Source organism: Pelophylax lessonae, assembly GCF_965119305.1.
Source record: "Pelophylax lessonae genome assembly, chromosome: 12".
In the NCBI taxonomy this organism is placed as follows: Eukaryota; Metazoa; Chordata; class Amphibia; order Anura; family Ranidae; genus Pelophylax; species Pelophylax lessonae.
Genome location: NC_138779.1, coordinates 197,117,232 through 197,132,076, shown reverse-complemented (window position 1 = coordinate 197,132,076; position 14,845 = coordinate 197,117,232). Strand labels below are relative to the sequence as shown.

At 44.8% G+C, this 14,845-nt stretch overlaps 1 protein-coding gene across 2 annotated transcripts in view; it reads left to right on the top strand.

Annotated features, from left to right (window-relative positions):
* The window catches only part of LOC309567962 (basal cell adhesion molecule-like), a 70,991-nt gene extending 58,794 nt beyond the window's left edge, over nucleotides 1-12,197 (top strand). Inside the window, exons 5-7 of one of the 2 annotated variants that reach the window (XM_082273515.1) lie at nucleotides 3,927-4,098; nucleotides 7,714-7,873; nucleotides 12,063-12,197. In XM_082273515.1, coding sequence (XP_082129641.1) covers nucleotides 3,927-4,098; nucleotides 7,714-7,873; nucleotides 12,063-12,153 — 423 coding nt within the window. In that variant the 3' untranslated portion in view covers nucleotides 12,154-12,197. The remainder of the gene's footprint in view (nucleotides 1-3,926; nucleotides 4,099-7,713; nucleotides 7,874-12,062) is intronic. The other variant, XM_082273516.1, reaches the window with a different exon arrangement.
* Nucleotides 12,198-14,845: the final 2,648 nt, after the last annotated feature.

Genomic DNA, 14,845 nt, shown 5'->3' with positions numbered 1-14,845 from the left:
CCTTCCGGTAGGGAAACTCCGAAAGATTCAATCAGCAGTCCAGTTGTTATTGTCCAACAGCTGGTCTTCCCTTCGGACTTGCATGAGGGTTCTGGGGTTGATGGTGGCTTCCTTCGAAGCAGTCCCATTTGCCCAGTCCCATACCCGAATTCTTCAGCAAGAGATTCTTCTCAGATGGAATCGGAATCCGGAATCCCTGGACAATCAGATCCGATTGAGCAAACAGACCAGAGAGTCTCTGGTCTGGTGGCTTCGGTCTCCGATGCTCAGCCAGGGAAAGCCATTTCTGCCAATATATTGGACGATAGTGACCACGGATGCCAGTCTATCCGGATGGGGAGGAATTCTCGGTCAGTTATCTGTCCAGGGACTTTGGTCCCCGGAAGAATCCAGGTTACCGATAAATGTATTGGAACTGAGAGCGATCAGACTTTGTCTGATTCACTGGACCGAGCAGCTCCAGGGCAGCCCGGTTCGGATCCAGTCAGACAATGCCACGGCCGTGGCTTATGTCAATCACCAGGGGGGCACCAAGAGTGCCCGAGCGGCCAAAGAAGTGGCTTGCATTCTTCGCTGGGCGGAACGATTTGTTCCAGCGATCTCTGCGGTGTTCATTCCGGGGGTGGAGAATTGGCAGGCAGATTATCTCAGCCGTCAGACTCTGGATCAGGGGGAATGGTCCCTCCATCCAGACGTTTTCCACCAGTTGTGCCTACGGTGGGGCACCCCGGATGTGGATCTGTTGGCATCACGATTCAACAGGAAAGTTCAGAGATTCGTGGCTCGCTCCCGCGATCCTCTAGCAGAGACCGCAGACGCACTGATCGCCCCGTGGGGGCAATACCAGCTAATGTATGCCTTCCCTCCTCTCGCGTTACTGCCAAGACTTCTTCGCAGGATAGAGGAGGAAGGAATTCCAGTAATTCTGGTAGCTCCGGACTGGCCTCGTCGAGCTTGGTTACGCCGACGTGGTCAGACTGGTGGCGGACGTCCCGTGGAGACTTCCTCTCAGGGAGGACCTACTGTCTCAGGGACCGATCTTCCATCCTGCTTTACGATCGCTGGCTTTAACGGCCTGGCTATTGAGACCCAGGTGCTGAAGGACAAAGGTTTGTCAGCTTCAGTTATTCCTACTCTAGTTGAAGCAAGGAAAGCGACTTCCAGAAAGATTTATCATCGCACATGGAAGTCCTACATTGCATGGTGTGAACCTTTGGGGTTCCGTCCACGGTCTTATTCGATTAGTCGAATATTAGCCTTTCTGCAACAAGGGGTTGAGCAGAAACTGGCCTTGAGTACTATCAAGGGTCAGGTCTCAGCATTAGCTATCTTCTTTCAGAAGCCTTTGGCTACTCATTCCTTGGTGCGGAATTTCATCCAGGGGGTGCGACATCTGGCTCCGCCAGTGCACGCGCCGTTACCCCCCTGGGATCTTAATTTAGTGTTGTCGGTTCTTCAGAAACCTCCCTTTGAAGATATTAGGGAGATTCCTCTACCTACGTTGTCCCAGAAGGTGGCCTTCTTGGTGGCTATTACTTCTGCACGCAGGGTGTCAGAACTGGCTGCATTATCTTGTCGTTCACCATAGCTGGTGGTTCATAGAGATAAGGTGGTTCTTCGTCCGAATCCATCCTTCCTACCGAAAGTGGTTTCAGAATTTCATCTGAATGAAGAAATTGTGTTACCTTCCCTGTGTCCTAAGCCCAGTCATCCTCGGGAGTTTGCTTTACACTCCTTGGATGTGGTCCGGGCGATCAGGGTATACTTGAAAACGACAGACTCGTTTCGCAAGACGGATTCACTTTTTGTGATCCCGGATGGACCCAAAAAGGGGTTGCCTGCATCTGCCGCGACTATTTCCAAATGGATCAGACAGACGGTGGTACAGGCTTATTCTATTAAGGGTCGGGAGCCCCCGTTCCCTGTTAAGGCGCACTCCACTCGGGCGCTTAGTGCGTCATGGGCCTTTCGCCATCAGGCGTCAGTGGTCCAGGTGTGCAAGGCGGCTACCTGGTCGTCGGTGCATACCTTTACAAAACATTATAAAGTTGATGTAATGGCATCGTCGGATGCCTCGTTTGGCCGCAAGGTTTTGCAGGCCGCAATTTGAGGAGACCAGTGGTCTACCTCTAGGGTTTTTTTCCGTTGGAAATTTTTCTTTTGAGTCTCATTCTTTGTTTATAATGAGCCTTTAAAACTTCTAGTTTGGCACCGGTTGGGCCTTCTAGATTGGATTTGATTTTGTCAATCCCACCCCTCATTTGTGGCACTGCTTCTGGATGTCCCAGCTCTTGAGAATCAAGAAGACTACGTCTGTCAATGAGCGATAGAGAAAAATGGATTTTTGTAAGATCTTACCGTAAAATCCTTTTCTCTTAAGCTCATTGACAGACGTAGTACCCGCCCCTCTATCATTGAGTTGGGTTGGGTTAAATTCTCTGTTACTGCTTTAGAACAGAACTGATTCCCTGTAGCAGAGAGAGGGAGGATATACCCTCAGGGACTGCCCCTAAGGTGGAGCCAGAACGTTTTGTCTTTCTGCCTAGTCCTACTCCTGCGGAGACAACATAACCCAGCTCTTGAGAATCAAGAAGACTACGTCTGTCAATGAGCTTAAGAGAAAAGGATTTTACGGTAAGATCTTACAAAAATCCATTTTTTCTGTTCCACCATAACTTTACCCCTGTCCCAGTTTAGTGAATGCCCATCTCTGTTCCACCATGTCTTCACACCAGTACCAGTTTGGTGAAGGCCTTTTTCTGTTCCACCATGACTATACCCTGTTCCAGTTTAGTGAAGGCCCTTTCTCTGTTCCACCATGTCTTCACCCTAGTACCAGTTTGGTGAAGGCCTTTTTCTGTTCCACCATGACTTTACCCCCTGTTCCTGTTTAGTGAAGGCTCTTCTCTATTCCACCATGTCTTCACCCCAGTACTAGTGTGGTGGAGACCTTTTTCTGTTCCACCATAACTTTACCCCTGTCCCAGTTTAGTGAATGCCCATCTCTGTTCCACCATGTCTTCACACCAGTACCAGTTTGGTGAAGGCCTTTTTCTGTTCCACCATGACTTTACCCTGTTCCAGTTTAGTGCATGCCCATCTCTGTTCCACCATGTCTTCACCCCAGTACCAGTTTGGTGAAGGCCTTTTTCTGTTCCACCGTGACTTTACTCATGTATCAGTTTGGTAAGGGTCTTGCACTGTTCCACCATGTCTTTTCCCCAGTGCACAAAGCCAGCTCCATATAGACATGGTTTGGTGTGAAGGAGCAGGAGTTTCTTGCACAGAGCCCTGACCTCAACCCTACTGAACACCTTGGAGTTGAACTGGAACGTTGATTGTGAACAAGCCTAAGGCTGGCCATGCACGGTGTGGATTTCAGCCAGTTGCCAAGGAAGCGGCCAAAATATGCTCAGTGAGTGGCCCTGCCAGCCCCACTCCAGAAACTTTTTGACCAAAGTAGGTCATTAGATTGAAGCTGAATTGAAAATTTTCAGCTGAACACCAGCTGCATCTAATCCGATGTAGTCGCTGTTTGCGAATTTAGACAGCCGTCAAGGCCAAAGTACAGTAGCTGCAGGGGGGAATTTGTTCTTCCTCGCTGTATAGCATCTATGGAGGAATCGGTTAGTTTTTATTTTTTCATTCAGTCTGAGTAAATGGCCAATTTAAAGTGACTGGTCAGCGCCATACCTGAAATTCAGCTTTAATTACCTTTTTGTAGCCAGGACCTAGGATTGTGCAACTTTGTACACTGTCAAAATGGCAAAATAGAGCTAGCTATAGAGTTCTAGTCAAAGAGGCGCACAATGCGCTGATAAATTTGGCCTGGGCATCTAAATTTAGGTCGCAAAAGTATACTGAACTGAAGTATACCTATAATGGTCCTATGCAGCTTTATAATCTTTTTTTTTTTTCCCTTGTAGGACAGTGATTGGATTTTACCCTCTGACACTCTCACCATCAGAAATGTTGATGAAAGCTCTGAAGGAACGTATGTGTGCCAGGCTCGTCATCCAGATATGTACAGTCTGGTCAAGACAAGATCCTTTGAGCTCCGCGTGACCCCCAGGGATCCTGATATGTTCAGGATTGTAGGTGAGCAATACAACTTTCTATTGAGCCTATGAATGCTGAGGAATACCTGCACCCTCACAGACACAGCCCAGTGCTATACACCTCAGAGTCAAATCGGTGCATATACAGCATACAGGCCTCCACGTACTTCTGTTCTGAACAGAGCTTGTCATGAGTGCACAACACATAGCTATGATATGAGCATGGATATTTTTACATAATTACTGTATTTTCTGGCGTATAAGACTACTTTTGAACCTCAAAAAAAATCCCCTAAAAATGGGGGGTCGTCTTATACGCCGAGTATAATATCTCCAAGGTAACCTAAGTATAAGTATTACCGGTAGATGTAATCTCTCAAGACGATGGCTGTGTGGAAATCCTGTACCGGTATACTGTATGTACCGTAGCTTCGGCTACATACAGTGTACCGCGCTGAGCCAATCAGGGAGAGCGATGTATTCTATTATTGAATGCAAAGCCTGCTCGGATTGGCGGAGTAACATCAGCCCGCCTCTCTGACTCTGCCAATCCGAGCAGGCTTTGCATTCAATAATAGAATACATCACTCACTGTGATTGGCTCAGCGCGGTATATTGTATGTAACCGAAGCTAAGGTACATACGGTATACCGGTACAGGATTCCCACACATCCAGCGTCTTGAGATTACATCTACTGGGAATACTTATACTTAGGGTATCTTGGAGATATTATGAGAGATTATATGTATTGCAGTACTTGGGGTACCTTGGAGATCTATGAGAAATCTGATGTTTTTCAATGGTGTTGCCTTTCTTCGCAAGGGGGGTAGTCTTATACGGCGAGTATAGCCCAAAACCTATGTTTTAACTTGAAAATTATGGGGGTCGTCTTATACGCCGGAAAATATGGTACATTGATCCAACTTGTACCAATGTAACTATGCATATATTGTACCTGTAGGATCATTCTAGGACTTTTTCAACCAGGATTCCATGGAACCCTAGGTATCCTCCAGAGGTTGCTAGCGTTTCCTTGAGCAATGAGTAAATTCTGCCTCTTAGATTGGTGACCACAGACATCAATGATCTTTTTAGCTTTCTGTATGGGGAAAGGGGGATTCCAATGATCACAAATGTAAGAAACAGTCTTCCAAGTGATCATCACACTAATGTACCATGAGCTGTAGATATAATTATTATTACCTGGAGTTCCCAGAGACTGGAAAGCTGCTTTATAGGTTCCTTTGTATTAAGAAGGTTGAGGAGTTTAAAATCACTGTTCTGTTCTCACTACACGTATGCCCCAGGCGTGTGCAGCTCAACATACAGCTAAACCTTTAATCCTATAGTAACCAGTCCTTTTGTAACTTAAGGCTTTATTCCAGTGAAAGAATGGTGGTCACATGAAACAGGTTACAAGTCAGATGGATATGCAAATAGGATTGTTATGTCAGGTGAAACTGTAAATAAACAGATAAAGGCATATAATCAGTATATAAACATTAACAAGCATAAACATGCACTGTGTGCAGCTAACAGTTCTGAGGCATACCAGCGATGCTTCCAAGAGGAGTTCAGGAATCTCCTACAGGCACATGGGATGCTGTCTGCTTGTCCACAAGGTCTAAAATGGAGATTTCCTCAGAGAGGGGTGGAACTAATATCCAGTAATAGAGAGCAAGAGATACCATAAAGTACTGTCCAACAATTGTATTTGTCACAGTGGCATCTTGTGGACAATATTGGTATTGCAAGTTCCACTAACATTAATTATTTCTAAGCTGGAGGCATGACAATCACCATAGTAGACACCACTACAACAGTGATCTCTGCTAGCTTTCAGGTTGGCCATTTCACATTAGCGCCATTCAGAGAATGCTTTGCATTTTCTCAATAAATCTAAAGCAGGGATTCCCAAACTACAGCCCTGCAGTTGTTCAGGAACTACAATTCCCCTCATGCCTAGTCATGTCTGTGAATGTCAGAGTTTTACAATGCCTCATGGGATGTTTAGTTCTGCAACAGCTGCAGGGCTGTCGTTTGGGAATCCCTGATCTAAAGCATTCTCTCTGATTGAATGAGGTGGAGAGCATGATGTCACCAACCCGCTTCTTCACCTAGTCTAAACAGACAAAGTTTTGCATTCAGAAAATGCAAAGCAATCTCCCAATGGCTCTCGTGCCAAGCAGCCGACCTTCCATGTTCACTATGCAGCAGATAACTTTTCAGCATGGGACCTGGAAGGAAGTGAAGATCAAAGGGGTAGCAGTGTCTACTAAAGTGATTTTCAGCTTCTAGAGCAGCTTTTCTTAACCTCTTCAACATAGAGGAACTGTTGAAATATCTTTCCGGTCTCAGGGAGCCCTCGCTTATCTACAGCTCATGATACATTAGTGTGATGGTCAGTGGGAAGAATGCTCCTCACACTTGTGGTCATTGGGAAGAATTACCCCCTTACAGGTAGCTAAAAAGATCATTGGTGTCAGTGGGAACTTATCTGGGAGGCAGAAATTGATCCCTCTCTGGAGGAACCCTAGGGTTTCATGGAACCCTGGTTGAGAAACCATGTTCTAGAGCATGTGTGTCAAACACAAGGCCCATGGGCCGACTCCGACCCACCAGGCCATTTCATGTGGCCCTTGCACCCAGGGCTTTTTTTCTTAACCCATAACCTTACACACTTTGCGCCCCTGAACTCTGCACCTAGTGCACCCCTGAATTATCTGAACCCCTGAACTCTGCATATAACACTCTCCTGGTATTTATTGCCCCATTAAGATCCTCCCACTGTTGATAAAACTTGGCCGCATCCACCATTCAATGCATTTTGGAGGGGTAGGGGAGGTGGGCGTGGTTGAGTTCCTGCACCTATTTTGAGAAGCAAAAGCCCGGATAAATTTCTATAGTCTGGCCCTTTGTGGGCAACCACAATTCTGATGCGGCCCACAATGAAATTAAGCTTGACACCCCTGTTCTAGAGGGATCCCACAGGCATTATATATGAAAAGTTACATTGGTCCAAGCTGTACCAATGTAAAAATATTCATACCTAAAATTCTTCTTTAAAGCTCCTTAGGTGCCATCAGAGTCCATGAAAAGCTCCTGCACATATCATAGGTGGACCTGGATATTCAGATGCCACCAGAGTCCATGTTATGTGGTTGGTCACTCAGGTGCCATCAGAGTCCCTGAGAAGCTGCTGCAAATATCATAGGTGGACCTGGGAACCCAGATGCCACCAGAGTCTGTGAAAGATACCCAGATCTACTGATGCATACTATGGCCTCAGAGGCTGTAGGGGGCACTCAGGGCCTCCCAACAGGCAAACCCACTCATCCGGGGTGCACGTGGAAACATTTGAAAGCAGGCGACGGCACCTCTCGATGAATTGTATTCACTCTCCATGTTTCCAGAAATCCAATTTCCTACTTGTGCGACTGGCTCACTGCTTTTATCTTTGTACAATACGGAGACTGATTGTGTGATCACAGCAGGCAGATCCTCCCACCTAGCGCTCTCACTTGCAAGTGCGGTTGGCTGGGATTCATGCAATGTTTATAAATGACTTCACATTATTTTATATATTTTTTCTCAACAAAGGTTTTACTTGTACTATAACACTGTATGTATCACTCCATGCTTATAAAATATTAGACTGTTTTCCTTCTACAGACTTCAATACTGACCTGCAAGTTGGAGACATCCTCCTGTACATCGTTCTTCCTGTAGCAGTGCTTACCATCTTGCTGATCACTTTCCTTGTCATCATCCTCCGTCACCGCAAGCAGCAACTGAAGAAGCCACAGATCAGCCTGTGAGTGAGATTAAGGAGGCGTGGAAGAGACCAGAGGGAGACCTCTGTGTTTGTATTCTCCAGCCTCTGCCTTCTCTCTTTTAAACTTTGTATTAGTATTAAAGTAGACCTGTCACAAAGATCTATAATAAGTTTGGATATTTTGAAAAAAATAGCACAAGAGATAACATGCACTTGTACTTTAATAATGACATTAAAAAAGAAAAGGAGAAGATACGACACACCCTGTAGTTACCTCTGGCAAAATGTATTAGCCAATGGAGGCAAGAGAACAACAAAAACAGCAGAAGATCTGAAAGAACACTGTATAGTCCTCCCCTAAAAACACTCCACTCGCCTAAACATGTCCCTAACCCATAAAAATACCCTCATACAACCACCCACAAGGATACTCCCGCAGGAGCTGGTCTAAAACTCCCCTAAGAAGCCCCCTCCTCCCTGCCCAATGACCTGCCACAGACAACCCTAGTAAATTAAATATTCAAAAGCCCGTCAATACCCCGAGAGGCCAGTAACCTCACCTTAAAACTAGGGATGCACCGATCTGATATTCGGATCGGATATCGGTGCCGATATTGCCATTTTAGATGGATCGGGGGATCGGTAACATTGACCGATCCACTGGCCGATCCGGTTTTTGCTTGGTAACGGCTCAGCCATCCCTTACTAGGTGCAGTAGTAGTATGGGATGGGAGCCGCTACTTCCTGTATAGGTCCGGCTCACAGGCGGAGTGATATCAGATGCACTCTGCCTGTGAATGGAGGAGCCATACACATGAAGCAGCGGCTTTGCTCTGTACTGCAGCCGCTTGCTTTGTGTGTAGCTCCGGATCGGTTCCGGTATCAGTATAGGAGATTTCACAACGCCAGGTATCGGGTCCAAAAAAGTCGGATCGGTGCATTCCTACTTAAAACCACAATGGGTGAATGAGGTGCTGAAACGCTACAAGATAAAGACTAAATCTGAATGGAGCAGCTATATGTGTGAAAACAAGCAATGCAGAGCTCCGTATTCCTCAAAACGAGCATGAGAGATCGTCCTTAGGAGCCAAAGCAGATCCTCTGATCGTAGCATGAAGACACAAACAAGCTGAGGGAAGCTGAACACCTGATGCCGGTGTGTGACCACAAATTCATATAGGCTGTGATTGATCACCCAAAGGTGGTGGTTGATGATCAAACATCTAGTCTAGATATAATATCATCAACCATGTAACAGTTCACTATTGATATGACAGTTTGTGGAAATCACATAAGCACAGACCAAAAGGAGGATATATGCAATGCATCCGGTCCTTAATGTTGGAAGTATATGGTACACATAGACTCTCATAGGTGTGTGTGGTCTGGCCTGTAGCACTGGGTTGGTCCCAGTGATTGAGTAACCCAAACCCCCAACTGCCTACAGCCAATGTGACCATTCACACAAACATCTTGGGTCTATTAGTGCTCCAGTACTCATGATCCTTAGTCCATTTGAATGGTCTCACTTGATGTTGTATAGTGTCAGATGCTTGTCTCCCATGAGCAGGCTCCCATTGCTGTGCCGACCTTGGGGTTCATGAAATCAAAACAGAAACAAAGAGATCAGCGCTAGCCTCAGTGTATATAGGGGAACCACAGCCAACATGAACCAATATAGTTTATTAAGAAATAATAGTTGTAATTAAAATCCAAACCGGTATGAAGCCCCTGATGGATGAGGGGTGAACACCAAGCATCGCCGCCGAATGGGGTCCGCTCTAAGATGGAAGAAGCTTGAGCTGGTTAATTGCACAGCAAGGGGACCCCATTCGGCGGCGATGCTTGGTGTTCACCCCTCATCCATCAGGGGCTTCATACCGGTTTGGATTTTAATTACAACTATTATTTCTCAATAAACTATATTGGTTCATGTTGGCTGTGGTTCCCCTATATCCACTGAGGCTAGTGCTGATCTCTTTGTTTCTGTGTACCTTTGTGCTGGTTCAGCATCTTCAACAGCAGCACCACAGGTGGAGTTATTAATCAATCAATGAGACTGCCACAGTTTCAGCGCTGGAATTCTCTGGTTCATTAAATCAACACAATGGTGATGGCTGCTCCCATTATATGCTGTAAACTCGGACAGTACAGAAAGGGAAGTATAGCCGGCTTAACAAAAGGTGAAGTCATATGGCAGGGCAAGGACTGGGCTCGTCCCTAGACCATCCTTCCATCTACATGTTTCGTTGCACCCACTGGACGAAGTTTGTCTTCATGCTACAATCAGAGGATCTGCTTTGGCTCCTAAAGCCTCGTACACACGCAACGATTATCGGCCGACCGATTGGCCGTCTTTTGTCCAGTGTTGTTGTGTTGGTTGAAATGTGCTCTAGACTGCACACAAATTTTCTCGGCCAACAAAAACCAACTTCAGAAGTGATGTCATGTGATGGTTAACTTTCCGTGTGTTTTTTCTTCTCTGAGCATGCCCAGTCTTGCTCATCTGAATTTTGTCTGCCGAAATCTGTACTGACTGACGGAAAATCGGCCGTTCTGTTGATGGCCAACAAAAAGTTTATAGCATGCACACCAGATTTTGTTCGGTCGAAAAGTCGGAGTCGGTTGTCGGAAGCATCATACTAACAAGCCAAAAATTGGCCGATCGGACGTTGGCCGGAAATTCACGGCCAACAATCGTTGCGTGTGTACGAGGCATAAGGACGATCTCTCATGCTTTTTTTGAGGAATACTGAGCTCCGCATTGCTTGTTTACACACTCGTGTCACACTGCTCCATTAGGATTTAGTCTTTACCTTGTGGAGTTTCAGCATCTCATTCACCCATTGTGGTTTTAAGGTGAGGTGCTGGCCTCTCAGGGTATCGACAGGTTTTTGAAAATGTAATTTACTAGTGTTGTCTGTGGCAGGTCATTGGGCTTATTAGGGGAGTTTTAGACCAGCCTCTGCGGGAAATCCTTGTGGGTGGTTGTATGAGGGTATTTTTATGAGTTAGGGGCATGTTAGGCGATTGGAGTGATTTTAGGGGAGGACTATACACTTTTCTTTGGGATCTTATTCAATTTTTGTTGTTCTCTTGCCTCCATTGGCTAATAAATGTTGGCAGAGGTAACTACAGGGTGTATTATTTTTTAATATCTGTAGAGTGACTACATACCCCCCTGCCTTTAAGGGATAGAACCTCTTGGTCTTTCTTGTGGATGTGGCAGTACTCCCGGATACAATTTTTGTTTCTATTTCTTTTTGACAAACTTTATTAATGACCAGAATTCTGATTCATGATGTAGTTAGTTCTCCCATTGATGAAGGCTACATATGGTACCCACTTTATTCCTGAGTGCTTGCCTGTTGATAGTAGCAAATTAGCCCGCGGAATGCAGCACGATTTCCTTCTAAAACCCCCTAAAACTTTCATCTTCAAAGAAGAGAAATGCCAGGGTTTTTATTTTCTCCCCATTGACAAAGGCTAAGTATGGTACCCACTCTGGTCCTTGAGTGCTTGCCTGGTTATAGTAGCCATTTCGAAAAAGGGGGGCGGGAGTATATATCCTCACGTGAGCGCGCCTAGGATTCTAGTGAGATTTTTAATTAAATATTAAATATTATTTCTCTGTCGCTCATTGACAGACGCAGTCCTCTTGATTAATATCAAATTGGGTTATACTGCCCAATTTGATATTTATCAAGAGGACTGCGTCTGTCAATGAGCTTAAGAGAAAAGGATTTTACGGTAAGATTTTACAAAAATCCATTTATTCACCATAGTAGCCATTTAGCCTATACAATGCACCATGATTTTTTTCTAAAGCACCCCTTCTAAACCTTTATCTTTAAAGCAAATCTAAAGGGAAATGATAAGTGCTTTGTTTTCTCCCATTAAAGAACGCCAAGTATGGTACCCACTCTAGTCCTGGAGTGCTTGGCTTGTGATAGTAGCAGATTAGCCTATAGAATGCCGCATGATTTCCTTCTAAAGCACCCTAAAACCTTCTTCCCTAAAGAAAACCTACCGAAAAATGCCAAGTTTTTTGTTTTCTAAGACTACAGGTGCTCTTTGTTTAGGCCTGAATTAACCTTTAGTCCTAGAATGTATTCAGCTAACAGTAGTAGGATCTGCTGAGCTTCTGGTTCCTCCAGGGCTCTTTGTCCCAGCTTGGCATGCATTGATGATTGCCCGCTCTCTCTCTCTTTTTTTATTTTAATTACAGGATCGATGCCGAGAAGAGGACCCCCATCTACAAGGGCAGCCTCCAGTCTGTAAGCAGCACCGCCTCAGACACCCAGCCGCTGGTCATGTGATCGCCAGAGCTGGTCAGTTTCTTAGCGCTAATCTGTTTAATTCCATTTTTCCGCTTGATGTAATATTTATATGGATCCTTTCTGCATTGCACGAGATAAAGCACGTTAAATAATTAAACATTCAATAAATCCGAATATCAAAAACAACATCTATTTATTATATTAAGTAAGCTAAACATTAATAATGGAAAATGTTTATATTAAGCTTTTAGCCTGTTGAGTTCTCTTAGCTACAACAGCGATTCCATGCAGAGCGTATGCAGGAGATCAGGGTGATCCATACAAGTGAATCTGGTCTAAATTTAGAGTAGAACTTTAGGCAAAACTTTATGTATTTTTTCATTTTAAGTTAAGGGAGGGTATATGCCCCTGTCCGATTATTGGGGGGTGGGGGGGAATGGGGGGTTTACCTTAACTTCTTGTCCCATAGCCAAAACAGGAAGTGAGAAGTCGTCCCTGCAAATTACAAGAATCCCTTGGAACCCCCCAGGTTACCAGAACTAGTGTTCCCATTGGAAGATTTCCCCTCTATTATGTTTTTGGGGACAACCAAAAATTTGAGATTTTCTTTTACTTTCACTTTTTAACCACTTTAAGACCGGAGGGATTTGCCCCCTTCCTGACCAGGCCCTATTTTGCGATTCGGCACTGCATTACTTTAACGGACAATTGCGCGGTCGCGCGACGCTGTACCCAAATAAAATTGATGTCTTTTTTTTCCCACAAATAGAGCTTTCTTTTGGGGGTATTTGATCACCTGTGCTTTTTTTTTTTTTTTTTGCGCTATAAACAAAAAAAGAGCGACAATTTTGAAAAAAAAAAAAACAATGTTTTTCACATTCTGCTATATGACATTCCAAAAAAAATAAAAAATTAAAATCAAAATTTTTTAACATTTTAGGCCAGATTATTTTCTGCTACATATTTTTGGTAGAAAAAAATCGCAATAAGCGAATTTTGATTGGTTCGTGCAAAAGTTATCGCGTCTACTAACTACGGGAAAGATTTATGTAATTTTTATTGTTTTTTTTTTTTTTTTTACTAGTAATGGCGGCAATCTGCAATTTTTTTGCTGGGCTGCGACATTAGGGCAGACAGATCGGGCCCCTAACTGACATTTTTGACACTTTTGGGGGAACCAGACATTACTACAGTAACAGTGCATATTTTTAGCTCTGATGTTACTGTAATAATGATAATGCCAGGAAAGGGGTTAACGTTGTGGGTGATCAAGGGGTTAAATGTAAGCCTAGGGGAGTGATTCTAACTGTGGGGGGGCCGTGGCTTCTGAAATTATCATAGAGACATGTGATCCTATATAGAAGGATCACAGGCGCTCTATGGTCATTGCAGGGAGAAGAACGGTCAGCTGTGTTTACAACAGCTGCCCGTCCTTCTCTCTCAGCGGGGAGCGATCGCGGGTGTCAGGCGGCAATTGGAGCCGCCTGACACACGCATCGGCTTCCCCGCTGCCAAGTGGGGGCGGGAGCGTGCCACCGGCGGCGCACACTCTCCCCCTAGCTTCCCGCGCGCAACCTCTCTAGATCTACGTCGGTTTGTGCAGGAGAGCAACCCTGCAGCAGTAAATAGGCGGCGGGTGGTCAGGAAATGGTTAATGATAATGGAAAACAGGTTTTTCATGGGGTCCTTGCCCCGTTAGGGAGATTCAACTTCTCTATTTGTCCTAGTAGATGTTCCAATCCATCTCCACTCTATCCAAGACTAAAAAACATTTTGCCTTTAGCTATGCTTTAAAGTAGGGTTTCTCAACCAGGGTTCCATGGAACATTTGGGCTTTTTAAAACTGTTAAATCGATGGGTTTAGTTACGCTTTAATTTTGCCTATTTAACTCAGAACTAAACCCATCGATTTTAACCACTTCAGTTACATTGTCGTGAATAATAACCATCCTTGCACTCTCATCCGAACTGTCCAACCATCAAATAGAGGAACTCGAGTGGCTCGCACAGAGCCTTGGGATGACAAGCCAGTCTTCTCTTCATCCAACATTAGTTTAGTTTATGGGCTGAGTGGGGAGTGGAGACACTCCAACATCTTGTGGAAAGCCTTCTTGGAAGGGTGGAGGCTGTTATAACCAGGAAAGTTGGGGGACTTCTTATTCATGGCCATGGTTTTGGAATGGGATGTCCAACCTGCTTGAGGTGATGGTCAAATGTTCACAAACTTTGGGTCCTATTGACTCAATATATTCATAACTGCCGAGCAGTCGACCTCCTGTGTTCAGAATGCAGCAGGGCAGCCCAGAAGCTAGCATAGATCACTGGAGTAGAAATGCTTACTACAGTGATTTCCAGCTTCCAATGGTATCAGACAGGTTTAAGTATTACTAAAATAGTTACATTCAGGCCTCATGCACACTGGAGGTTATAAAATGCCATTAACTTTTTAGTGCATTTTTCAGTGTTGTTTAGCTTTTTTACATTGGCGTTTTTTGGCGTTAGCGTTTTTGGCATTATTAGCTAAAAATCAACTCTCTGCTATTTTAGCAATTCCCACAATGCAATGTTTTCCAGAATTTGATCGCATGGGTGTTCACACCCATGTGATAAGATTTAGGTGCAGGGAAAAAAGGGTCCTACAACATTTTGGTGCAAATGTGGACCCTTTTTTCCCCCACATCAAAATCCCATTTCATGGGTGTGACCACCGAAGGAATGCGATTCTGTCAAG